Source organism: Somniosus microcephalus, chromosome 1, assembly GCF_052327205.1.
Source record: "Somniosus microcephalus isolate GS21.2 chromosome 1, FLI_Smic_1.0, whole genome shotgun sequence".
In the NCBI taxonomy this organism is placed as follows: domain Eukaryota; kingdom Metazoa; phylum Chordata; class Chondrichthyes; order Squaliformes; family Somniosidae; genus Somniosus; species Somniosus microcephalus.
Window position 1 is genome coordinate 214,109,507 of NC_140987.1, and position 26,389 is coordinate 214,135,895.

The 26,389-nt window shown below is 42.1% G+C and overlaps 1 protein-coding gene across 1 annotated transcript in view; it reads left to right on the forward strand.

Annotated features, from left to right (window-relative positions):
• The first annotated feature begins 231 nt into the window (after positions 1-231).
• The window catches only part of marveld2b (MARVEL domain containing 2b), a 28,933-nt gene continuing 2,775 nt past the window's right edge, over positions 232-26,389 (forward strand). Inside the window, exons 1-6 of the mRNA XM_085989834.1 lie at positions 232-353; positions 4,557-5,784; positions 8,129-8,164; positions 15,460-15,608; positions 18,900-19,071; positions 26,314-26,364. Coding sequence (XP_085845960.1) covers positions 4,570-5,784; positions 8,129-8,164; positions 15,460-15,608; positions 18,900-19,071; positions 26,314-26,364 — 1,623 coding nt within the window. The 5' untranslated portion in view covers positions 232-353; positions 4,557-4,569. The remainder of the gene's footprint in view (positions 354-4,556; positions 5,785-8,128; positions 8,165-15,459; positions 15,609-18,899; positions 19,072-26,313; positions 26,365-26,389) is intronic.

A 26,389-nucleotide genomic window follows, 5' to 3' on the forward strand; every position in this document is an offset into this window, starting at 1 on the left:
ACTTCCAGCATTTTCTGTTTTTATTTCAGATTTCCAGCATCTGCAGTATTTTGATTTTGTTGAACATATTTGGATTTTAGTTTGTTACGATTTATTTTCTTCTTTACCCCACCCGCCTACACCGAGTCTGAGGAAGCAGTGGCAGGATGGTGACCAGTGGGAGGACAGGTGGAGGTGCTGCGGGTACCTGAAGTGGTTTCGATGTGACGTCAGTGGCGGGCGGGCGGGCGGAGCGGGTCAGGTGACGCGGTGCCAGGGTTGCCGCCATTGTTCGGGGGGGGCGGGCGGTTCTGTGGATCCGACAGGTGAGACTGGCGGCAGTGACCAGGGCGCTTTTTGGTCAACCTGTAAAGGTGAGGACGGTGAATTCTTATAATGGGATGAGGTCTGAGGTGACTGCAGGCTCCGGGCCTGTAAGATGTTTTATTGGGGATTCGGGCGGCGCAGGCGCTTCTCCCCGAGGACTGCGCCGCACCTCCTGGAGCTGTGTTTCCGCGGGTGGGTGTGGGAGGCAGTGCATTGAATTAGTTTTTGTTTGGTTTTATTTATTTGATAACTTGCTTTGTGTAAAAAAAGAGCCATATAAAACTTCATGAAAACTTCGGTTAGAAGTTCTTTGTATCGATGATTCTGTAGAATCGGTGGAATTTTCTTGATTCTCATTGCGGTCCGTGCTGTAGAAATATCTTTATCTTTTAAACCTTTCTCTCTTTTGCGTTCTATGCGTTGATTTTTAAATTGTTCTAATTCATCTCGCTGTAATCTTTGTATTCTACAAGACAAAAAGATTGCAATGTTTTATTTGGCCCTTGGTGAGAAAATGCAACCAAAGAACACCACTAAATAAAGTTTGGCACTAACTTAAATCTAGTCAAGCTTATTTTTTAGATCACATTTACCACAGGGCGTGGTTGGACAGTTTTGTTCCCGTGGTTTACACACAAAAAGTTCCCCTTGTTGATTTTGTTTCTTTTTCTGGAGCGTGGGTGGGGGTTCGGTAGGTGGAAGAAGCTCCACCAGAAAGGACAAATGGTGCTGGCATAGGCGAAGATAAAAGCGAAACACCGCGGATGCTAGAAATTTGGAATAAAAACAGAAAATGATGGAAATACTCAGCGGGTCAGACCGCACCTGTGGAGAGAGAAACAGTTAACGTTTCAGGTCGATGACTTTTTGTCATAAGTGGAAAAGATTAGAGATGTAACAGGTTTTAAGCAAGCACAGAAGCAGGGAAAGGGGGGAGGAGAAGAAAGAACAAAAAGGTCTGTGATAGGGTGGAAGGCAGGAGTGATTAAAAGACAAGGGATTGTGGTGCAAGGCAAATAGGGGTGGTAATGGGACAAGTAAAGAAACAGCAGATGGACTGTAAATGGCAATAGCAGAACCATTAACAGCTCCTGCTGTCTTTTGTGTGTGTGGGGGGATGGGAGCAGTGGTTATAATCTGGAATTGTTGAATTAATTGAGTTTGGGAGGTTGTAAAATGCATAATCAAAAGATTAGGTGCTGTTCCTTGAGCTTCTGTTGAGCTTCATTGGAACAGAGTAGGAGGCTGAGGTCAGAGTGGGAATGGAGTACTAGGCTAAGATACTGTTGTGCACTTAGCTACTGGTTGCATTGGTAGAGCTTTAGAAGCAGGTGATCTTTCTGGACTTCAAGGGCAGAAAGGGTGTAATTCTGTGATTAAGTGCCATTAAGTAGTTTTTCTTAATATAATCATTTGCATTTATATAATGCCCTTGATTATTTTCACCTAACATTTTTTTAAAAACTTGTGTTTATGTAGCACCATTAACGGACAGAAGTTCTAAGGTGCTTCAGTGGCTTAATCAGACAAACCGGGATGAGCCCAAGAATGAGATATTACAACGGGTGATGCATTTGCACCCGTACGACCAGATTTAGGAACAGCTTCTTTCCCAGGGCTGTCATCCTACTGAACTCTGCAAATAAACTCTAAAGCCTGCGCATCTGCCAATGCACTTTATTATGGTTATGTTTATATGTTAATGTATTACAAGCCAAATGTATGTTGAATGTTTAAATGTCTTAATCTAAATGTACACTCTCGGGAGCCGCAAGCCTACATTTCGTTGTACTGCACTTGTGCACTAACAATGGCAATAAAAGTTTATTATTATTATTATTATTAATAAAAGGAGGGCTTAATAGGGGAGAGGGAGGTGGAGGTGAGAAGTAGAGGGGTTTAGGGAGAGAATTCCAAAGCATGGGGTGTTTTTGAAGGTGAGGTGAAGGATGGAGATTTACAAGGGACCAGAGTTGGAAAAACATTTTTGAGAAGCTGTAGGGCTAGAGGAGGTGACAAGGATAGGGCGCAGCAAGGGACATGAGGATGAGAATCTTAATTTGAGGCGCTGGGGGACCGGGAGCCAATGTAAGTCAGCAAAGACAAGTGATGGGTGAGCAGAACTTGGTACATGATAGAATATGGGCAGCGGAGTTTTCGATGAGTTGAACTTTCGCGTGGAGAATGGGCGGCCAGCCAGGAGAACCCACTCGGACCTCACCGTCCTTGGCCTCTTGTATTGTTCCACAGAAGCTCAACGTAAACTCGAGGAACAGCACCTCATCTTCCGATTAGGCACTCTGCAGCCTTCCGGACTCAATATCGAGTTCAACAATTTCAGATCATAACCTCGGCCCCATTACACATTTTTTCTTGTAATTTTTCCACTCCTTTCTCCCCCCCTTTCCTTTTGTTTCTCTCTCACACCTGGCAGCTATCTCTTGCCCTGCCAGTACACTTTACACCTAATCTCAGCCTATTACCATCTCGTCTAGCTCTTTTGTTTCTTTCACTTCTTTTGTCCGATCGCAGCCCTGCCTTCGATCTAATTTCTTTTCTTTCCAGTTTTGAAGAAGGGTTCGACCCGAAACGTCAACTCAAATTTCTCTCCACGGATGTTGCCTGACCTGCTGAGTTTTTCCCAGCATTTTCTGTTGTTATTTCGGATTTCCAACATCTGCAGTATTTTGCTATCGAACTTTGGAATAGTTAAGTCTGGATATTAGAATGGCATAGGTGAGTATTTCAGTAGCAGATGGGTTGATGTGACAGTAAATGGTCTGTGTAGTGGAGAGGATATGGGCGAGAAGCTCAGCTTGGGGTTGAATAGGACGGCAATGTTTCATAACAGTGCGATAGAGGTCGGGTAGGGGAATGGATCGATGGCAAGGGTACGGAGTTTGGGGTAAGGGCCGAAGAGAGGGGCTTCTCCATGTTAAACTGGAAGAAATTGTGCCTCATCAGCGACTGGATGCCAGACAGTGCAGAAGCCGTGGAGGGTAGAGCTGGGTGTCATCAGCATTCTATATTGTTCCAAAGTTTCTATGATAAAATGGAAGCTAATCCCATGACTTTGGATGATGGTTTCCAAAGGCAACATGTAGATGAAGAGGAGGAGGCAGTCAACAATAGATCAAGACTCGAGTGATAATGGTGCTTGAGCAGGAAGGGAAGCCATTATTGGATATGCTCTGGCTACAATTGGATAGTTAAGAGCAAAGCTAAGAAGAGCACTCCCACTGAGTTGAATAATGGAGGAGCTGTGTTGGAGGAGGATAGTGTGGTCACCAAACTAGGGGCCATAAATGTAAGATAGTCACTAATAAATCCAGTAGGAAATTTAGGAGAAACTTCTTTACCCCAGAGAGTGGTTAGGATGTGGAACTCGTTACTTACCACAGGGAGTAGTTGAGACGAATAGCATGGAAGCATTCAAGCGGAAGCTAGATAAGCACATGAGGGAGAAAGGAATAGAAGGATAAGTTGCTGGTGTTATATGAAGAGGGCTTGGACAAGGCTCAAGTGGAGCATAAACACCAGCTTGACCTGTTGGGCCAAATGGCCTGTTTCTGTACTGTAAATACTTTGTAATACTTCGTAAGAATGAAAATGCACCATGGTCACAGCCACAGAGGATGTCATTTGTGACTTTGATAGGGCTATTTCAGTGCTGTCAGGGACAGAAACTTGATTGGAGATATTCAAATATAGAGTTGTGAAGGAAGGACCCAACTTTGGGTGGCAACAACGCTCTCGTGACTTTGGAGAGGAAGGGGAGGTTGTCGTTTTCAAGGACAGAAGGGTTGAGTGTGGGATTTTTGAGGAGGGGGGATGATGGTGGTTTTGAAAGGGAGGGGAACAGTCCCCAAGGAGAGGGAACCATTTATTTCAGCTGTGTGTGTCTCCCTCCTGTGCAAACTCAGCTTCCTCAGCACATTTCCCCCTCTCTGTTCCCAATAGCGTATTAAAATACATTGGGAGTTGCAGGTGCAGATTTTGTAGCATGTTAGAGCATCCCGTGGTTTGATTTTAGACAATGGACAGAACTGGAAGAAGTTTCAAAACATGTATGTCACTAGAGCTGACTGAGTGGATTATCAAAATGCATTATAGACTTAAATACATTTGTATTTTGCAACTATTAACTTTTTTGCTTTTCTAATTTAAATAACTATTAATATTGGCTTTATAGTGCCAATATTAATTATGGGCATATAAATTCAAATCAATTTGGTATTGTTAATTTGCAGGGCAAACGTACCAATGTCCTCGGGAGCATCTTCAGGTCAGAGATCAAGAGCATCTCATGATACTCGTAGGAATCAAGAAAGAGTGTCCCAATATGACCAAGTCCCTCAAGAAGGCCAGCATTTGCATCCATCGCTTCAGGACAACTTTCTCCCTTCATCATCAGGTTCCAAATCTCTCAAAGACTGTGATTTAGCAGTCAGTGCAGACCCACTGCCGCCGCCTCCTCTGCCTCTACAGCCACCCGTTGGTCCTGAATTTTATTTGGCTGAAGGTGATGAGCCTGTGACTGCTCTAGAGTTGAAACCAGTAAGACGCTTTATCCCAGATTCTGTGAAAAACTTGTTCAAAGGTAAAAACGAGGATCAACCGTGGAATATGCCGTCTTCCATCAATTACGTTAGTGACGGAGTGGAGTGTTCGCCACCTGCTTCCCCAGCTCCTTCTGCTAAAGAGCGATTCAGAGTAGATGAACAGAAATCAGCTGCTAGTTCTTACAGGGATCCATATGGAGGCTCTGGAGGAAGCTACAACTCACGGAAAGAAGCTGAAGCAATTCTTCCTCGAGATCCCTATGATTCATTAGATCGTCATACCCGCACGGTGCAGAGCTACAATGAGAGGGTGCAGGTGTACCACTTGAAGTACTCATACATGAAGTCATGGGCTGGTTTATTGAGAATCTTGGGTGTAGTTCAATTACTGTCTGGAGCAGCTGTATTTGCCTGTGTCTGTGCTTACATACATAAGGACAATGAATGGTACAATATGTTTGGTTACTCACGTCCATATAGTTATGCTGCCAGCAGTTTGCAAGGAGGATACTATTATGATGGCCCAAAGACTCCTTTTGTTATTGTTGTTGCAGGCTTGGCATGGGTAGTAACCATTATTTTACTTGTACTGGGCATGTCCATGTACTATCGCACTATCTTGCTTGATTCCAACTGGTGGCCGTTGACTGAGTTTGCCATGAACATTGTCCTGTTTATTCTCCTCCTGGCTGCTGCTATAGTGTATTTAAATGATATGAACCGTGGTGGCCTTTGCTATTATCCTCTCTTCAATACACCATTGAATGCTACATTTTGCCGTGTAGAAGGGGGACAAATCGCTGCCGTCATCTTCCTATTTGCTACCATGTTCCTTTATCTCATTAGTTCCATTGTGTGCCTAAAGCTGTGGAGGCACGAGGCAACGAGGAGACAACAAGAATATGCAGAATATGAGGTAATGAACTTTTATTTAAGTTGAAGCTATTTTTTGAGCAGAAAGTACCTACTCTTTTTCTCCCACCCCCCCCCCCCCATATTAAAAATAAGCAATAACATTTTTATCGGTCACATGCTTTAGCTATCCAACTATATGTGTATAAAATTGAGGGGCCTAGATAGAGTGGATAGGAAGGACCTATTTCCCTTAGCAGAGAGGTCAATAACCAGGGGGCATAGATTTAAAGTAATTGGTAGAAGGATTAGAGGGGAGCTGAGGAGAACTTTTGTCACCCAGAGGGTGGTGAGGGTCTGGAACTCACTGCCTGAAAGGGTGGAGGATGGAAGAAGCCTTCGTCGCATTTAAAAAGTACTTGGATATGCACTTGAAGTGCTGTAACCTACAAGGCTACGGACTAAGATCTGGAAAGTGGGATTAGGCTGGACAGCTCTCTTTTCGGCCAGCATAGACACGATGGGCCAAATGGCCTCCTGTGCTGTAAATTTCTATGTTCTTGTTTTAGCATATGCCAAAATACCTCCCCATTGTTGCAGTGAAAAGGGAGAGTGGTGCTTGGAATCTCGCCTTGTGCACTGTCCAACTGGAGCCTCAGCATTGATGTAAAAGTGAGAGAATTGAAGGAGTTTCTGAGTCCCTTAGTGTGTGAGAACTGAGTGAATGTTTCAGCTTCATTTATGTTCATATGAGCTCTCTCGCTGTCCAGCTCTGGAAATCTTTTAAGTCAGTCAAAGTTGTCACTGAGATTTCGTTAAAGCTTAACAGTGATTGTCTCTACTTGGCACTTTATTTCTCTCTTACCTTTCCTGGTTTCTGACCCACTGCACATATACCCCTATTCCTGCCCTGCATAGGGGCCTGTGCACTCAAATCATCATAAGACAGCTGAGAAAGAAAATGGCGATTAAAAACTACTAGCTTTGGGAGCAGAAGGGAATTCAACCCCAGAACCCAGACAGGCGCAGGCCTCTGGGGGAAGTAGGTGCAGTGAGCTATATGGTACAAGGGGTAGATTTATTAGTTTATTTTAAGAATAATGTAATTTTGATATGTTATAGAATGAATAGGGTCTGGTATGGTAGGTCAGAAAGCAACACGTCACCAAGATGACTGGAAAAAATTGAGTGGTTTACTCTGGAAAAAATTGAGTGGTTTAATTGGGTTATTTACTGTTTTCAAATCAGTAGCTGTAAAAAACAAGTGTGATTGGTTTTATTCAGATTCCTTATTTGTGATTCACAGTGGTCAATTTTTGTACCAATATCACATTCTGGAGTCATTTTTTGAGCGAATCAGCATGGTTAATTCAACAAATAATAGTTGCGCCAATTAGGAAAGAATGAGGGATGATTTTGAGTACTAAATACTTGCTATGTGCCATGCTTTGGGTGCGATGTCCAGATTTGATGTGAGTAAGACTTCTAATTAGGAGAAAAATGTGACCCAACAATATTTCGGGTTCCTTGTGCAATGGCAAAATCCATACATAAAATTAGTTTACAATCATGCAACAGATTGTTGCCAGATTTTCAGGGTGTTCTGTTCGTATTTCCACTGATACAGGAAATTAACCTCATAGGTTGATGTGATGTGGCCTTAGAAACAGTTGCAACACAACAAAAGGCAAGATATGATGGAGGATTCCTGGGGGATGATGTTATCCGAAAGCATTGATAACATTTAATTAAAATCAGATGAGAAGGCAGTTTAATTTAGACAGTAAATAACTTGGCAACAGGTTAGTGAAGTGGTCTGTACAATTAGGACAAGCTGTAAGCTTCAGATCAGGTAAGAAGACCGGTGCAGTGCTGGGTCAAATCCAGCATGGTACAGCATTCCTGAGGTTTCCAATGAGGGTGAGCTCCATTATTGCAAGTTGCCGGGGCTGTAATAATAATGCTATATTACTTGTTTTTTTTTTAAAAGAGCAAATAATTCCAGGCCATTCTTGCACACACAAATGGTTGGTTACAGACCAGCAGAGGCCAGGCTTTAGACAGGTTCTGGTGCTTGGGGAACTGTACCCCAGTATGAGTCATCACCTTCAGAAAGGATTGAGGGACAAGATTGTTTGGGGAGAAATTGTGCATATTTTATTCCCCCATTGTTGCCTCAGCCAAGATCAAGAACTTGCTGAGTATGAAATACTCGCCCCAAAGCTGCATCTTAAGAACTACATTATGAATCTGCCAAGAGATGGTTAATTATGCTAATTTGACTTAAAATTCCCAAGCAATGCTATATTTTGGGTTGCTGCTCATGTATTTAATGTTTGAACAATGATGCAGATGTGTACACACAGCTGCACTCATTTTGACATTTTGCAATTGTATGTTTTTCCTAGATGAGAAGTACAGAAGCTGGCACATCAAAGGAAATGGTAGGAATGTTATTTTAAAGTCATCGATTTCATTATAAATTGCTATGCCCTATTTTTATTTCTCTTAGTCAGCGTAATGCACCTGCATTAGTTTGCCTACTGATTTCCATCGAGTTTATTTGCTGTAATCTTTTCAAGCTGAAACAACCATTAAATAATCTCTGCTGCTATAATGTAATATCAAGTTGAATTGTAGCAGAAAAATATTTTGTTTCTAGGTTTTTTAGATTTCTCCTCAAATTGTTCCTTGGACAGTCTTCAAATTCTTGCCATTTCTAAAATTAAATGTGAATGAATATATTGGTATTTGAAGTTGTACAGTACACCTTTTGCAGTACTCTTAATCAATGAATAATGCACAATGATATCTCTGTGGGGAATGCAGATGCTTGCCTGATATTGGAAACTTGCCATAAACACTTGAGTTGAGATCTCATAGCATTGTAGTTAGTGCCTTGGTGTAGCATCTAGGATCTTTGGAGGAGCTTCCCTCAGAGCCATACATGTTCTTGAAAAGGGTCAAGATTTGTAGAGCCTGTTCTCGATTCATTCCGGGATTAGAAAACCATAAGTTACTGTCTGTGGTGTCTCTCGCCACTCCATGCCTTCAATAACTAAATGCATTTGTAGTACTCTCACTTTGCACAGGAAAGCAAACGCTTAATAGGCAGAGAGAAATCATCACCGTTCGAATGTGCGCATCTGAGCAAACGTACCATTGAGCCTTGGGGGTTTTGTATGCCCTGAAGAAGAGGCACTGCACAAATTCCACTTCTGGCGAGATGAATATGTTACCAAGAGGAATTCCAAACTTCTACCAGCATGTAGACGTGTTGCCTAACATCACATCTGAAAGGCCTGTCTCTAAATTTTAGATTATGTCCCCATGTTCTAGACTCCGCAACCAGCAGCAATAGTTTCTCTCTATCTACCCTATCTGTTCCCCTTAATATCTTGAAAACTTGGATCAAGTCGCCCCTTAATTTTCTAAATTCCAGGGAATGCAAGCCTAGTTTGTGTAATCTCTCCTCGTAATTTAACCTTTGGAGTCCAGGTATCATTCTAGTAAATCTTGCGCTGCATTCCTACCAAGGCCAATATATTTTCCTAAGGTGTGATGCCCAGAACTGAGTGCAGTGCTCCAGGTGTGGTCTAACCAGGGCTTTGTATAGCTGTAGCATAACTTCTAACCCCTTGTATTCTAGTCCTCTAGATATAAAGGCCAGCATTCCATTAGCCCTTTTGATTATTTTTCAGTACCTGTCCATGACATTTTAATGATCAGTGTACATGGACTCCTCAGTCTCTTTGGACCTCCAGTGTTTCTAGTTTTTCACCATTTAGAAAGTACTCTGATCTATCCTTTTTTGGTCCAAAGTGGATGACCTCACACTTGCCTACATTGAAATCCATTTGCCACAATTTTGCCCATTCACTTAATCTATTAATTTCTCTTTGTAATTTATGCTTCCATCCACACTGCCACCTATCTTTGTGTCATCAGCAAACTTGGATATGTGGCTCTCTATCCCGTCATGTAAGTTGTTAATAAATACAGTGAATAGTTGAGGCCCCCAACTCAGATCCTTGTGGGACACCTAGTCTCATCCTGCCAATTAGAGTACCTACTCTCTGTCTCCTGCTGCTCAGCCAATTTCCGAACCGGGTCAATAATTTGCCCTCAATTCCGTGGGCCTCTACCTTGGATAACAGTCTCTCATGTGGGACTTTATCAAATGCCTTCTGGAAGTCCATATAAATAACATCCATCGACATTCCCCTGTCCACTACAGGAAACTCTTTGCTATCTGGCACTGACGGGACCAGGATGGTGTCAGTTGATTAAAAATTCCAGATGACGGAGAGGGTTATCTACCGAAGCTATTTTTAACGAACAAAAATTAAAAAATCCAAGAAATGTGCAGTATACAGTAATTGGGTACTCCCGGCAGCGCGGGAGAGTCAGACTCCTGTTATTGAGGTGTTCGGACTTCCGACAGCGCCAATAAGCCGAGTAGTGTCAGTTTGGAGAACTACCCCCACTGACTAACTAACTCGGCCACCGCGGGAGACTCGGACTCGGCAACATTTCCGGTTATTGAGGTGTTGTTTTCGGAGTTTGAATTTTGCCGGTTAATAGAGAATTCCGGATATTTAGGTGCCGTTTAAATGAGAGTTTCCTGTACTTTAGTCACCTCTTCAAAAAATTCAATCAAGTTTGTCAGGCATAACCTACCTTTCACATTCATGCTAGCTCTCTCTGATCAACTGAAAAATTTCAATGTGTTCAGTCACTATCCTTAATTATAGACTCTAGTTAATTCATGACACACGTTAATTGGTCTATAATTCCCTGCTTTCCCCCTCTCTCTTAAATAGTGGAGTGGCATGTGCAGTTTTCCAGAGAGAACTTTGGAGATTATAGTTAGGGCATCTGCAATTTTCTCACCTACTTCCTTAAACCCTGGGATGGAAACCATCTGGTCCTGGGGATTTGTCACTCTTCAGTGCCATTGTTTTCTTCATTGCTGTTGTTTTACTTACTTTAATTTTGGTGAGTCCCCGTCCTTGATTCAATATTAGTTTCCTTGGGATGTCCGGCATACTATCCTTCCTCTACTGTAAATACTGATGCAAATTAATTACTTAACTTGTCTGCCATTTCCTTATTTTCATTTACAATATCGCCATTAACTGTTTTTAAGGGGTCCACATTGCTCTTGACCACCCTCTTTTTACTAATAGAATTGTAAAAAAAAATTGTTGATTTTGATATCCCTTGCAAGTTACTTTTCATACTCTTTTTAGCTCTTGCTATCAGTTTTGTTACACTTTGCTGTTCTTTGTATCTCTCCCATTTGGCAGGATCTGTGCTATTTTTTGCATTTTTGTGTGCTTTTTCTTTTAGTTTTATGTTGTCCTCTTTTGTCATCCATAGCTTTTTTTGCCAAATCGAGCTTTTGCCCCTTAGGGTTATAAACTGGTTCTATATCACCTTAAATTCTTTTTGAACACCTCCCACTGATCTGTCATTTTACCCATTAACAGATTTGCCCAGTTTACTGTGAACAATCTCTCTCGTCCTGTTGAAGTAGACCTTGCCTAAATCTAGAATCTCAGTAGCTGTTTTGGGTTTCTCCCTTTCAAACACAACACTGATCTCAATCACATTATGGTCGCTATTAGATAAATATTCACAAACCATTAGGGGGTTAACTAAATCTGGCTCATTACTCCATATTAAATCTGATATGGCCTACCCCTTTGTTGGTTCTAGGACATATTGTTGCATTCTGCTTATCCCAATCTATATGGAAGTTAAAATTCCCCATTAGAACCACTCTGCCTTCTACATGCTTGTCTAATCTGTGCAGTTATACATTCTGCCACTTCACAACTGCTACCAGGGGGCCAGTCAATTCTATCCCAATTGGTGTCATATGATTAGAGCAGGAATCCGATAATTGGTGAGAAAATGTGGCAGACTCTGCTTTCAATCTTTCTCTTTGTCGAGTATATAACTGTAGAATTGCACAGGAATTACAGCGTAGGAACAGGCTGTTTGCCTCAACCAGTCGGTGTATGTGCTCATTGTACATGAGCAGTAGTCCTAATCCCATGTGCCTGTTCTGTTTCAATAACCTCTTTTCAGGCACTCATTACAAAAAGATTAGGACACATATTCTTGACCACGGTTTTTGTCAAAAATTACCATCAGGAGTTAAATCCTAGAAATTACAGCACAAAGGAGGCCATTGGCTCATCATGCCTGTGCTAGTATGAATTCTTCAACTGGACCTATCTAATCTAATGCCATTTTGCTGCGTTTCCCTGTATTCTTTTATATTTTTCTTTTGAGTTGAGTTTATAGAGCAGAGATCAAGTCATGTGGAGGTATTGTACAGCTGCTTGGCAAGTTATCAAAATATTAAACCACAGATTTAGGATTGATCCTTCTTAATATGGGTGTCTGCTCAATCATTAAACTTTTTGCTTGTTTTCAGCTCGTACTCTGACAATAGGGCACTGAAAATGATAACATGTACAGTGAGGTATTCTCTCAAATAGGCAACAAAATTCAATTCCTGGCCTCCTTGGTAGCTGATGTTATAAATGGTTCCCTCTCATACTGTTCGCTGCCTTTCAAAACCGCCATGATCACACCCACCCCACAATTTTAAAAAAACACTCTTGATTCCTCTGCCCTTGCAAATTACGGCTACATCTCCAATCTCCCTTTCCTCTCAAGTCTTTAAAAGTGTTGCCACCTAATCTGTGCCGATCTTTCCCACAGCTCCCTATTTCAATCTCTCCAATCAGGTTTCTGCCCCTATCACATCATTAAAACAACCCTAACCAAAGTCAAGAATGACATTCTCTGATTGTGATAGTGGTACATTATGCCTCCTCGACTGCACCATCCTCCTCCAACAACTCTTGTCCATTGTCCAGCTCAGTGGGATAGCTGTTGCTTGGTTCTACTCTTATCCGATCATAGCCAGAGAATCTCTAGCAATGGCTTCTCTTCCCATCCTAGTATCATTATCTCTGGAGTCCCCCAAGGAGCTATCCATGGCTCTTCCTCCGCTACATGCTACCCTTTAGCAACATCATCCACAGACAGAGTGTTAGCTTCCACATGTACACTAATGACATTCACCTCTTCACCATCTCTCTCAACCCCTCCACTGCCTCTGCATTGTCAAACTGCTTGTCCAACACTCAGTCTTGAATGACCAGCCCTGAATTTATGTTAAATAAAAAGTGGGCATGGCCTGACTGGTTTTAGTTTGTATTAGCCACAGGTCAAAAAAAGACAGCTGAAACCCACTTGTTCAAGTTCACCTCGATAAAGTCTTAAGTCAGACTGGCAGCATAACGGCATAAGTTTACTATTATGTACCTGCAGGCTTATTTTCTTGGGAATTTTGGCAGATTTTTAACTAATTTCCTTAATATCTTCTCATTTTTCATTGGTGTTTGTTTTTTTAAAGATTACCTAAAAGGTGTATTAGCAATTTAACTTGTTCTTCGTTCTTAAAGAGAGGGCTTCTGAAATAATTATCCTCATTCCTTAAGTAAACAATTCTCTTTTTTACTAATGTTTGTTCTTGGATTTCATGTCACTAGGTTTGATCAAGTTCTTATCAAATTAAAATGTTAAACTAATACAAAGCAAATAAGATAACGCAATATGAGTGTTATATTTGGATAATGTCTTCATGATTGCACTCTCTAAATCTGAAGTGAGAATTTGATGTTTAAGTGCTGCAGCTCTCTGCAGTTATGAACAGCAGTAGTTGAAGCATTTTGGTGTTGTGGTACAGGTAATAGGTTTTCCCTGCCAGCACTGTTGTGTTGTCATCATGAGTCTGAGGCAGCAGCAATGTAAAGAAAGGTAGGTGCAACAGTGGAATTAGCAAGAAAGTGTGGGTCTGAAGCTGATGTCGGGGAATATGCATCTGGAGATGAAAGGGGGAATCTTGCAGATGCATTATGGACAAGAAGAAAAATACTGAGTCAGTCATTTTCAAAATTGTAAAATTATGGGCAAATGAATTGCATAACTTGGTGCTGAGTCATACAAATCAGCAAAATCTCTGGTTTAGTTCCTGTTCTATTTTGTTGACTGATCTCTGGTATGGCAGCTGTGTGGGTGCTGTAGTTGGCTTCAACATCCCTGGGCTCTGGAGGGGAATTTCAGGCAGAGTTCCTATTCCTGTTTGTTATCCAGTGACTCCTTATGAAAAGTATGTGCAGGTTTACGAGGACAGCAGCGATGACCGGATCAGCTGTGTTATGTTTACATAGCACACTTGACACCAAGCTTGCTCAAGAAGAATGGCCACTTGAGTGAGTTACTCGAGTTGAGTCGCCGCTGGAGTATTGTGTCCAATACTGGCCAATACACTTTAGGGAGGATGTCAAGACCTTGAAGAGGGTGCAGAGGAGATTTACCAGAATTATACCAGGGATGAGTGACTTCAGTTATATGGAGAGATTATATGAGCTGGGAATTGTTCTCCTTAGAGCAGAGAAGGTTAAAAGGAGATTTGATACATGCTCAAAATTATTAGGGGTTTTGATAGTGTAAATAGGAGAAATTGTTACCACTGATGGGGTTGGTATCCGGAACACAAGGATTTGAGATAATTGGCAAAATGAGATTTTTTTTACGCATTAAGTTATGATCTGGAATGCACTGCCTGAAAGGGTGGTGAGAGCAGATTCCATAGTAACTTTCAAAAGGGAATTGGATATATACTTGAAAAGGAAAAATGCTGGGCTACAGGGATGGGGTGGGGGGGACACTCATTGGATAGCTTTTTCAAAGAGCCAGCACAGGCATGATGGGCTGAATGGCCCCCTGTGCTGTATTATTCTGAGTTCTATTTGAATCCATGGTAATGTCCTCCCATAAGTCACAGCTTTCAGCGGAAGAGGGATACATGGAAAAGATTGGAGGAAACAAATTACAAGGAATTTAGATGCCAAGAACTGCTTTCTCCTCTCCTTTCCAGAATGTCCTGTCTCTTGATGGGGTGTAGGTCTACAGTCACTAGTTGCCTTGTGGTACCTTGTCCAAGTGGTCATTAGTCACGTGAGCCTAAACAGTGAATGCCAGCAAGCTATTTTTCCCTGGAACATTACAGGGGAACTTCATCCTATCCTCATCTGGCACCCATACATGTGCACTTCCGCCAGATGTTGCTGGATAGTGAAAGGAGCAGGGAACCTGGCTTTTTTTTTTGTTTTTCCTGTTTCCTCCCCCCCACCTAACCAAAGGTACTCAGACCAATTGTCATACATCTAATCAGGATAATCAAAATCCTAAAGTGTATAGACAAGATAAACCTCAATATGTTTTAACATAATCGCAGATTTTACACGAGGGAATGTTACAACAGTGACTATATTTCCCTATATTACAACAATTGCTACATTTCAAAAGTACTTAATTGGCTATTAAGAGCTTTGGGGCCACCTAAGGGGCTATACAAATGCAGTTTTTTTTCTTATTAGTTGCAACCTTAGTGGGAAATGAAAAGACAGTTTAGATCTTATTACATAGAGGGTAATAAAGGCCAAGAATGGACTGCCAAGAGAGGTAGGGGGACCTGATTGTATCAGAAATTTGAGAGAGTTGGGTGATTACCTGATGAAAATGTGGGGGGGATATATTTCCCAGACACTGGAAACCAATCAGATGGGCCACAATTATCTTTTTCAGTCCTTTACATTCCTGTGTTCCTACATAGCATGACTCATGTTTGTATATTTGTTTTTAATTTTAGCACGCATTGGGAGTTAGAGGAGATAGATCTGTGTCAGCTGACACAAACCACAAAGAATTACGACCAGTTGAAGTGAAACCAGCGGTATTAAGTGGATACATTCCTGCTGGGCACATTCCAAAACCACTTGTGATGGCTGACTACATAGCGTGAGTATATGTTTACCAAGTTAAACGCTTTATTAGAACACTGGTTCTTGCCTGAACATGGTTGGCAGGAGGGGCTGCACTGTGTATGTAATGAGTGAAATTGATCATAAATAGAGTTGGTTTTCTTACCCAGAGTTTCGTTTTTAAGCTTGAAGTTAGTGTGCAGGATAATTAATGTTGCACACAGTTTGTGCACCCACTGTCTTTAATTTTAAGCAGCCTGATGGATCAGGATAATGCAGTCATATCATGAACATGCCAGGAGAGCCCCATGTTCATGGTCTGTAACACATGTTCAGTACCTATTTTTCCTCTTCAGTCCTCCCCCTTATACCAAAAAAACCACTTTGTACATTTTGCTCTAATTGGCCTTCTCCCCCCTTTTTGGGGGGGAGTGAGTTTTTCCATTGTTCTTCTCTTCTATCCTGCAGGAGCTGGATCATGTCAGTGTACGTTCTATAGGGATCCGTCAATCTTTTGAGTACTATGTGGTAATTATTCACGTGTGAATCTAAACAGTGAGTGTCAGCAAGGTATGCAGCCACTAAGGGCGTCCACAGCTGAATCTGAGTCTACTCCTGATTCTGTCCTCATCCAGTGACCTCGTTCACACACCCTTTCTAGCAGGGGTCATTGGATAGAAAGCAGGAGCTTTATCTGACTCATTAGCCCAAGGCTCCTGAGGCCCATTGTAGTACCCCATGTTGCCCTGCTAAAGATTGCCTAACTGCATAAATAAAGGTATAACTGTATGGTCCAGTATCACACCAGGAGGTACATATTAGACAGACTTGCATTTATATAGCACCTTTCACTACGCCTGGACCTCCCAAAGATCTTTACAGCCAATGAAGTACTTTTTGTAGTGTAGTCGCTGTTGTAATGTCGGAAACACAGCAGCCAATTTGCGCACAGTTATGAATTATGCAAAGTATTTTATTCACAATTAAAAATGGGTGCAGTGATCCTCATTTAAAACAAAATATAACCGGGTGATTTTAGTGGATTTGTAAGCTGTACTGTACTGCTCAAATCCAGGCCAGACTCATTGAATCTTTTCTCAGTGGGCTATAAGAGAGATGTGTTTTGGAAGTCTTCACTCATTTTCTAGTGAACATAGACACCCAGCATAAAACTACCTGTAGCTCACCACAAATTGGCAATCTCGGTTGGAAAGGCCAATATGGGAAATGTCATGCCATTGCAGCAGTTTGTGCCCTTGAATTTTTGGATTTGAATATATTGGGATAGAGCAGAAGTAGATCTTGCTTTTATTATATGTGATGTTGAACTGCTATTCCTCACTTTAATGACAGAAGTTCTACAAAAAGTAAAATTACAATACTTGGACAAAATCTGTGGTCTGTGTGGAGTTAGCAGATCTGAGTTTGAGTGGTTGGTGGATACTGGTGAGGACATGATTTGTTTCAACTGTCATGTCCCTTTGTGTTGAGTGGCCCACTGACACTCACTGTTCAGGCTCATGTTTAACATACATAGAAACATAGAAGATAGGAGCAGGAGTAGGCCATTCGGCCCTTCGAGTCTGCTCCGCCATTCAATGAGATCATGGCTGATCATCCAAATTCAGTACCCTGTCCCTGCCTTCTCCCCATATCCCTTGATCCCTTTAGCCTTAAGAAATATATCCAACTCTTTCTTGAATATACTTAATGAACTGGCCTCCACCGCCCTCTGTGGCAGAGAATTCCACAGGTTCACCACTCTCTGGGTGAAGAAATTCCTCCTCATTTCAGTCCTAAATGGCTTACCCCTTATCCTTAGACTATGACCCCTGGTTCTGGACTCCCCGGCCATCATAAACATCCTTCCTGCATCTAGTCTGTCCAGGCCTGACAGAATTTTATAGGTTTCGATGAGATCCCCTCTCAATCTTCTAAACTCCAGTGAGTATAAGCCCAATCGACACAATCTCTCCTCATACGTCATTCCTGCCATCCCAGGTATCAGCCTGGTGAATCTTCGCTGCACTCCTTCCATGGCAAGAACGTCCTTCCTCAGGTAAGGCGACCAAATCTGCACACAATACTCAAGGTGCGGTCTCACCAAGGCCCTGTACAACTGTAGCAAGACATCCTTGTTCCTGTACTCGAACCCTCTTGCTACGAAGGCCAACATACCATTTGCCTTCTTAACCGCCTGCTGCACCTGCATGCTTACCTTCAGCGACTGGTGCACAAGAACACCCAGGTCTCTTTGCACTTCCCCTTCTCCCAATCTATTGCCATTCAAATAATCTGCCTTCCTGTTTTTGCCACCAAAGTGGATAACCTCACATTTATCCACATTATAGTGCATTTGCCATGTTTCTGCCCAATCACCCAATCTGTCCAAATCGTACTGGAGTTTCACGACATCCTCCTCACAGCTTACCCTCCCACCCAGCTTTGTGTCTTCTGCAAATTTGGAGATATTACATCCAATTCCCTCGTCCAGATCATTAATATATATTGTGAACAGCTGGGGTCCTAGGACCGATCCCTGCGGTTCCCCACTAGTCACTGCTTGCCACTCAGAAAACGACCCGTTTATTCCAACTCTTTGCTTTCTGTCCGCCAACCAGTTCTCTATCCAAGTCAATACCTTGCCCCCAATCCCATGTGCCTTAATTTTGCACGCTAATCCCTTATGTGGGACCTTATCGAAAGCCTTCTGAAAGTCCAAATACACCACATGTACTGGTTCTCCCTTATCTATTTTACCAGTTACATCCTCAAAAAATTCCAGTAGATTAGTCAAGCATGATTTACCTTTTGTAAATCCATGTTGACTTTGTCCGATCCTGTCACTGCTTACCAAGTGCTCTGCTATTACATCAAGAGTGGCCATGCGGCTGAGGGTATCATAATCCAACTGAAAGGAACATTAAGAGGGGAAAAGGTATAAATGAATACACTGAAGAATCTGAAACTCCAATACTTCCAGAATGTTGGTGTATCATTACATGAACATTATCAATTTATATTGTTTTGATGTTTCCTTGTATTTGCCACAGCGGTATGATTATTTTCCAATTATTATCTAGTGACTCCTGTTGGCAAGTGCATATGTTTGCACATCTGATGAGAGATGGATCAGGCTCAACTGTGATCCTGCTGACATTTGCACTCTAGGCATGCACATAATGAATGACCAGATTACCTGATAGTTGTTGACACCTGTAAGCCATACATTAATAAATGTTGGTACGTTTTAAAAGGAGGGGGAGGTGCGGGGCATTGCAGTGGGAAAATTTATATATTTTTTTAAATTATGATTTTTTTTTTGAAGTAAATATCCTTCTATTCGAACCCCTGAAGAACGCGAACGTTACAAGGCTGTATTTAATGACCAGCATGCAGAGTACAAAGAGCTTCACGCAGAAGTGCAAACTGTTTTGAAAAAATTCAGTGAAATGGATGCCGTGATGAGCAAACTTCCTCAGCATGCAGGGACCCAACAGGTTAGTGCATCTTGTGTGATGAAATCTGGGAAGGAATCCTTGGTTAATATCTTAAAAGTATTTAGGTTTAATTGAGCGGAAGTGAGACCATTCACAATATAAAATAAAAGGCATTTGGTAACTTCACAAGTGCAACTGGAACAAAGGGTATATTGTTTCTTACAAAAGGTAATTGCAGTTTTACATGGTGAATTTGATTCAAATTCAAATGTCTGGTAATGTTGACTGCTTCAGGAGGACACCATTCACAACACCATGGCTGCTCGCCATCAGAGTGAGGTGTAGAAGAGATGTTGTGCAAGGTCTGTCTTTCAGATAAGACACTAAATCGAGGCCTTGTTCACGTGAACGTAAAAGATCCCATGGCACTATCGTAGCTGCTATTTATCCCTCAACCTACATCACAAACAGATTAATTTATCTATTGCTGCTTGTGAGATCTTGCGCTGCTTGTGAGATCTTGCACTGCTCAAATTTTCTGCCATATTTGCCTACAAAACAGCAGTGACTGCATTCCAAACGTAACACATTGACTGTTGGGACATCCCGAGGATCTGAAAGGTGCAATATAACTGCAAGCATGACCTCCTTTCAAGGTTGGCAAGCTATAAATGCCCTATTATTAAGTCTAAAACGGTTATGTAATTGCATATGTATCCAGCAGAGGGAATGCTGTCATAAATTTGACAAGCTCCTGGCTGGGTATGTAAAGGATCAATAAATAATAGAATAAAGGTACAGATTTTGTAAAAGGAGAGATTTATTTTCATTATTCAAACATACACGCTTTGTTTTAATACTTCACTGTGTGCAGTAACTCTTTTGAGAGGTGAAACCTTTGATTAAACTCCTCTCATCTATTTCATCCAGCTGTATAATGCACATGTTAACATCCTTTTTAGTGATGACTTGTATTACAAAATAAATTATTTCAGAAATCAAAAGTGTGAACCATTTTGGTTTCCTCTGGTTCAGTATATAAATGCACTGCCCTGTGTGGTACTGAACCACACCCCTTACTTTTCCCTTATCTCTGCTGAGTTACTTGATTCCAGCCAAGGCAGTAGTGGGATGTTGTAATTGGCGTTGGTGTCCCCAGGCTAGGGTGGGGGGTGGGGGGGAGAGAAGGGAATGAACTGGATCTGTAACACATTTCTATCTGACTTGCTGGAAAGTGTGTGTATGTGGCTGTTGGGTGAGGATAGAATTGGATTTGGCTTCACCTTGATTAATTAGCCTGCTGATTTTCATTGGCTAGGCTCACTAATGGAGACTGCATGGGCAAGATACCAAGGACCTGCTGGCACCCAGTGCTTTCAGGAAAGATGGGGATGGGACAATTAAACATTTTATGCAACTAAATGAATGATTGATTGGTAATATCATGTTTTTCTTTTTCACACAAATCCTATATAATGAAAATAGCTTGACTTAATTACAATAAACTGGCAACCCTAGTGAAGGGCATGTGTCAACTTGACTACAAAAACTGGTTCTCTAGGCCACCTATAGCTTGGATCTGGCAAGATTGTTTTTATTACATTGCAGTTGGGCAAGTTGGTACATAAACAATGTTTGGGTTTGTGCATCATAAGTTTTAAAAAAAATCAGATTGAAACTGAAAAGCACCTCAGGGCTTACAAAGCTTTAAATTAGCCAATTATACCAAAAATCTTCAGTGACTATCAAATCTGGGGTAAGGAAAACTACACACTATAAATAATGCACAAAGACACTTGTATTTTAAAATACAAGAATAGGTCTTTTCTGGGTAACTATATTTGGGTGTGTTTTTATAATGTTCGAGAACCCTCAGTATTTTTATCCGCTTGCCAATTTTCTCCCATTTCTATCCTGAAGATGTTAAAAGAAAAGAAAAACTTGCATTTATATAGCGCCTTTCACTTTTTTAGTGATGTTGCTTGAGGGTTGGTTATATTGGTTAGGACACCAGGGAAAACGCCCCTGCTCGTCTTCAAAATAGTGCAGTGTGTTTGTTTACGTCCACCTGAGAGGGCAGACGGGCTGCCTCATCCAAAAGACGGCACCTCCGACAGTGCAGCATTCCCTCAGTACTGCCAGCCTAGATTTTAATGCTCAAGTCTCTGAAGTGGGACTTGAACCCACAACTTTTTGACTCAGAGACGAGGCTGCTACCAGCTGAGCCACAGCTGACAACTTGATTAGGTACAATTCCACGGTTGCCAGGAACTCTCCAGTACCTTACCCAAGAGGCCATTATGCATATGCAGACTGTGTCAACAAGCTATTCAACTGTAGAAGTCTGTAGGGTTACAACTCCTACTATGTTTTTCCCTGCTTTCTAACTCTGGGTGCTAAGGTTAATTATATTCCCCCTGACCACCACTTTGGCTAAGATCACATAATTTAGCACATACCTACAATTGAACTTGGGATGATCTTAGGTTAGCAGCTGGGCCATATAAACCATCAAAAGAGCCTGAAAACTTTATTTTAAAAGAAAATATGTTGCCTCCCACATCCCATTCTCCAACTGAATGGTTACCTATAGAGAGGAGGCTGCAAAGGGATATAGACCGGTTAAGTGATTGGGCAAGAAGGTGGCAAATGGAGTATAATGTGGGGAATTGTGAAATTGTCCACTTTGGTGGGAAGAATGGAAAAGCAGAATTTTTTTTAGTTAAATAATGGTACTCTGAGGGAATTGGGGGTTCTTGTACACGAATCACAAAGTTGACATGCAGATACAGTAAGCAATTAGGAAGGCAAATGCTTTGTTAGCCTTTATTGCAAGGGAATTGGAGTATAAGAGTAAGGAAGTCTTGCTGCAATTAAAAAGGGCTTTGGTGAGACCACACCTGGAGCAAGGTGTACAGTTTTGGTCTCCTTACCTAAGGAAGGATATACTTGCCTTAGAGGGGGTGCAATGAAGGTTCACTAGATTTATTCCTGGGATGAAAGAGTTATCCTAAGAGGATGGATTGAGTCGAATGGGTCTATATTCTCTAAAATTTAGATAAATGAGAGGTGATCTCATTGAAACATAAAATATTCTTCGAGGGCTTGACAGGGTAGATGTTAAGAGGCTATTTCCCCTGGCTGGAGAGTCTAAAACTAGGGTTCATAGTCTTAGGATAAGGGGTCAGCCAATTAGGACTGAAATGAGGAGAAATCTCTTCACTCAGAGGGTTGTGACTCTTTGGAATTCTGTACCCCAGAGAGCTGTGGATGCTCAGTCGATGAGTATATTTAAGACTGAGATCAATAGAATTTTGGGCACTAAAGAAATCGAGGGATATGGGGATAGGGCAGGAAAGTGGAGTTGATGTAGAAGGTGAGGGAGATGGCTTATCGGGAAGGCAGCAGCAGCCAACTTCCTGGCACCATGGGTGGTCCTGCTGCACAGAATGGGAGGAAAAAGAGCGAGAGAGCTATAGTGATGGGGGATTCTATTGTAAGGGGAATAGATGGGCATTTCTGCGGCCGCAAACGAGACTCCAGGATGGTATGTTGCCTCCCTGGTGCAAGGGTCAAGGATGTCTCAGGGCGGCTGCAGGGCATTCTGGAGGGGGAGGGTGAACAGCCAGTTGTCGTGGTGCATATAGGTACGAACGATATACGTGAAAACTGGGATGAGGTCCTAAAAGCTGAATATAGGGAGTTAGGAGGTAAATGAAAAAATAGGACCTAAAAGGTAGTAATCTCAGGATTGCTACCAGTGCCACGTGCTAGTCAGAGTAGAAATAGAAAGATATTTCAGATGAACATGTGGCTAGAGGAATGGTGTAAGGGGGAGGGTTTCAAATTTCTGGGACATTGGAACCGGTTCTGGGGGATGTGGGACCAGTACAAACTGGACGGTTTGCACCTGAGCAGGACCGGAACTGATGTCCTAGGGGGAGTGTTTGCTAGTGCTGTTGGGGAGGGTTTCAACTAAAATAGGGAGTTGCGAACCTGTGCAAGGAGACAGAGGAAAGGGAAGCAAGGATAGAAACAAAAGACAGGAAGGAGAAAAACAAAAGTGGAAGGCAGAAAAATCAAGGGTGTAAATCAAACAGGGCCACAGTAAATAAGAATTCTAAAAGGACTAAGAGTGTTAAAAAATCAAGCCTGAAGGCTTTGTGTCTTAATGCGAGGAGCATTCATAATAAGGTGGATGAATTAGCTGCGCAAATAGATGTAAACAGATATGATATAATTGGGATTACGGAGACATGGCTCCAGAGTGACCAAGGCTGGGAATTCAACATCCAGGGTATTCAATATTCAGGAAAAAAGGAAAAGGAGGTGGGGTAGCATTGCTGGTTAAAGAGGAGATTAACACAATAGTAAGGAAGGATATTAGCTCTGATGATGTGGAATCTGTATGGGCAGAGCTGAGAAATACCAAGGGGTAGAAAATGTTAGTGGGAGTTGGATACAGACCCCCAAACAGTAATGCTGAGGTTAGGGATGGCATTAAATGGGAAATTAGAGACGCGTGCAATAAGGGCACAGCAGTTATCATGGGTGACTTTAATCTACATATAGATTGGGCTAACCAAATTAGTAACAATACTGTGGAGGAGGAATTCCTAGTGTATACGGGATGGTTTCCTGGACCAATATGTCGAGGAACCAACTAGAGATCAGGCCATCTTAGACTGGGTATTATGTAATGAGAAAGGATTAATTAGCAATCTTGTTGTGCGAGGCCCCTTGGGGAGGAGCGATCACAATATAATAGAATTCTTCATTAAAATGGAGAGTGAAGTAGTTGACTCAGACTAGGGCCCTGAATTTAAATGAAGGAAACTACGATGGTATGAGGCACGAGTTGGCTAGGATGTATTGGGGAACGTTACTTAAAGGGTTGATGGTGGATAGGCAATGGTAAACATTTAAGGATCGCATGGATGAACTACAGAATTTGTTCATCCCTGTTTGGCATAAAAATAAAACAAAAAGTTGACTCAACCGTGGCTAACAAGGGAAATGAGGGACAGCATAAGATCCAAGGAGAGGACATATAATTTGGCCAGAAAAAGTAGCAAACCTGAGGATTGGGAGCAGTTTAGGATTCAGCAAAGGAGGACAAAGGGATTAATTAAGAGGGGGGAAATAGAGTATGAGAGTAAGCTTGCAGGGAACATAAAAACTGACTGTAAAAGCTTCTATAAATATGTGAAGAGAAAAAGATTGGTGAAGTCAAGCGTAGGTCCCTTGCAGCCAGAATCAGGGGAATTTATAATGGGGAACAAAGAAATGGCAGACCAATTAAATACATACTTTGGTTCTGTCTTCACAAAGGAGGACACAAATAACCTCCCAGAGATGTCAGGGAACATAGGGTCTAATGAGAGGGAGGAATTTAATGAAATCAGTATTTGTCGGGAAATGGTGTTAGGGAAATTGATGGGATTGAAGGCCGATAAATCCCCAGGGCCTGATAATATACATCCTAGGGTACTTAAGGAAGTGGCCCAAGAAATAGTAGATGCATTGCTGGTCATCTTCCAAAATTCTATAGACTCTGGAACAGTTCCCATGGATTGGAGGATAGCTAATGTAACCCCGCTATTTAAAAAGGGTGGTAGAGAAAAAACGGGGAATTATAGACCGGTAAGCCTGACATTGGTACTGGGGAAAATGCTAGAGTCCATTATAAAAGATGTAATAGCAGAGCACTTGGAAAACAGTGACAGGATCGGACAAATTCAACATGGATTTACAAAAGGTAAATCATGCTTGACTAATCTACTGGAATTTTTTGAGGATGTAACTGGTAGAATAGATAAGGGAGAACCAGTGGATGTGGTGTATTTGGACTTTCAGAATGCTTTCGATAAGGTCCCGCATAAGAGATTAGCGTGTAAAGTTAAAGCACATGGGATTGGGGGTAAGGTACTGTCTTGGATAGAGAACTGGTTGGCAGACAGGAAGCAAAGAGTTGGAATAAACTGGTCTTTTTCCGAGTGGAAGGCAGTGACTAGTGGGGTACCGCAGGGATCGGTGCTAGGACCCCAGCTATTCACAATATATATAAATGATCTGGACAAGGGAACTAGATGTAATATCTCCAAGTTTGCAGACGACACAAAGCTGGGTGGGCGTGTGTGCTGTGAGGAGGATGCAGAGAAACTCCAGTACAATTTGGACAGGTTGGGTGATTGGGCAGATGCATGGCAAATGCAGTATAATGTGGATAAATGCGAGGTTATCCACTTCGGTGGCAAAAACAGGAAGGCAGATTATTATCTGAACGGCAATGGATTGGGAAAAGGGGAAGTGCAATGAGACCTGGGTGTCCTTGTGCACCAGTCGCTGAAGGTAAGCATGCAGGTGCAGCAGCCAGTTAAGAAGGCAAAAATGGTATGTTGGCCTTCATAGCGAGAGGATTCGAGTACAGGAACAAGGATGTCTTGCTGCAGTTGTACAGGGCCTTGGTGAGACCACACCTCGAGTATTGTGTGCAGTTTTGGTCGCCTTATCTGAGGAGGGATGTTCTTGCCATGGAGAGTGCAGCGAAGATTCACCGGACTGATACCTGGGATGGCAGGAATGACGTATGAGGGGAGATTGGGTCGATTAGGCTTATATTCGCTAGCGTTTAGAAGAATGAGAGGGGATCTCATTGAAACTTACAAAATTCTAACAGGACTAGACAGACTAGATGCAGGAAGGATGATCCCGATGGCAGGGAAGTCCAGACCCAGGGGTCACAGTCTAAGGATAAGGGGTAACCCATTTAGGATAGAGATGAGGAGGAATTTCTTCACCCAGAGAGTGGTGAACCTGTGGAATTCTCTGCCACACGGCAGTTGAGGCCAGGCTAAAGGGATCAAGGGATATGGGGGAAAGCAGGGACAGGGTAATGAATTTGGATCATCAGCCATGATCTCATTAAATGCCGGAGCAGGCTCAAGGGGCCGTCGCTCCTAAGCCTGCTCCTGTTTCTTAAGTTCTTTTGATTCAGCCACTAGGGGAGGGGAGCACCTTGGAGTGACTTACGTTTACCCCTCTGTCCCTATGGCGAAGCACCGCTTGCATCCACCTGGGCCCTCCACTTACAAATTAGTGACGATCAGGAAACTTTCACAAGGATTTATTCATTTTGTTTTTAAAACATTTTTATGGGGGAAAAAACTGCTGTATTTGGGGGAAGAGGATAACCTATAAAAGTTCCAACATTAAAAAAAACTTGAGCAACATGATATGTGTAATATTCAGACATCCTGGATTAAGATCTAATTATGCACTTCTGTGTTTTCTAACTATTAGGAGTATGACCGGATCACAAAAGTTTTCCATGAGTATCAGAAGAAAAAAAATGTGAGTATAAAATAGTAGTGACATT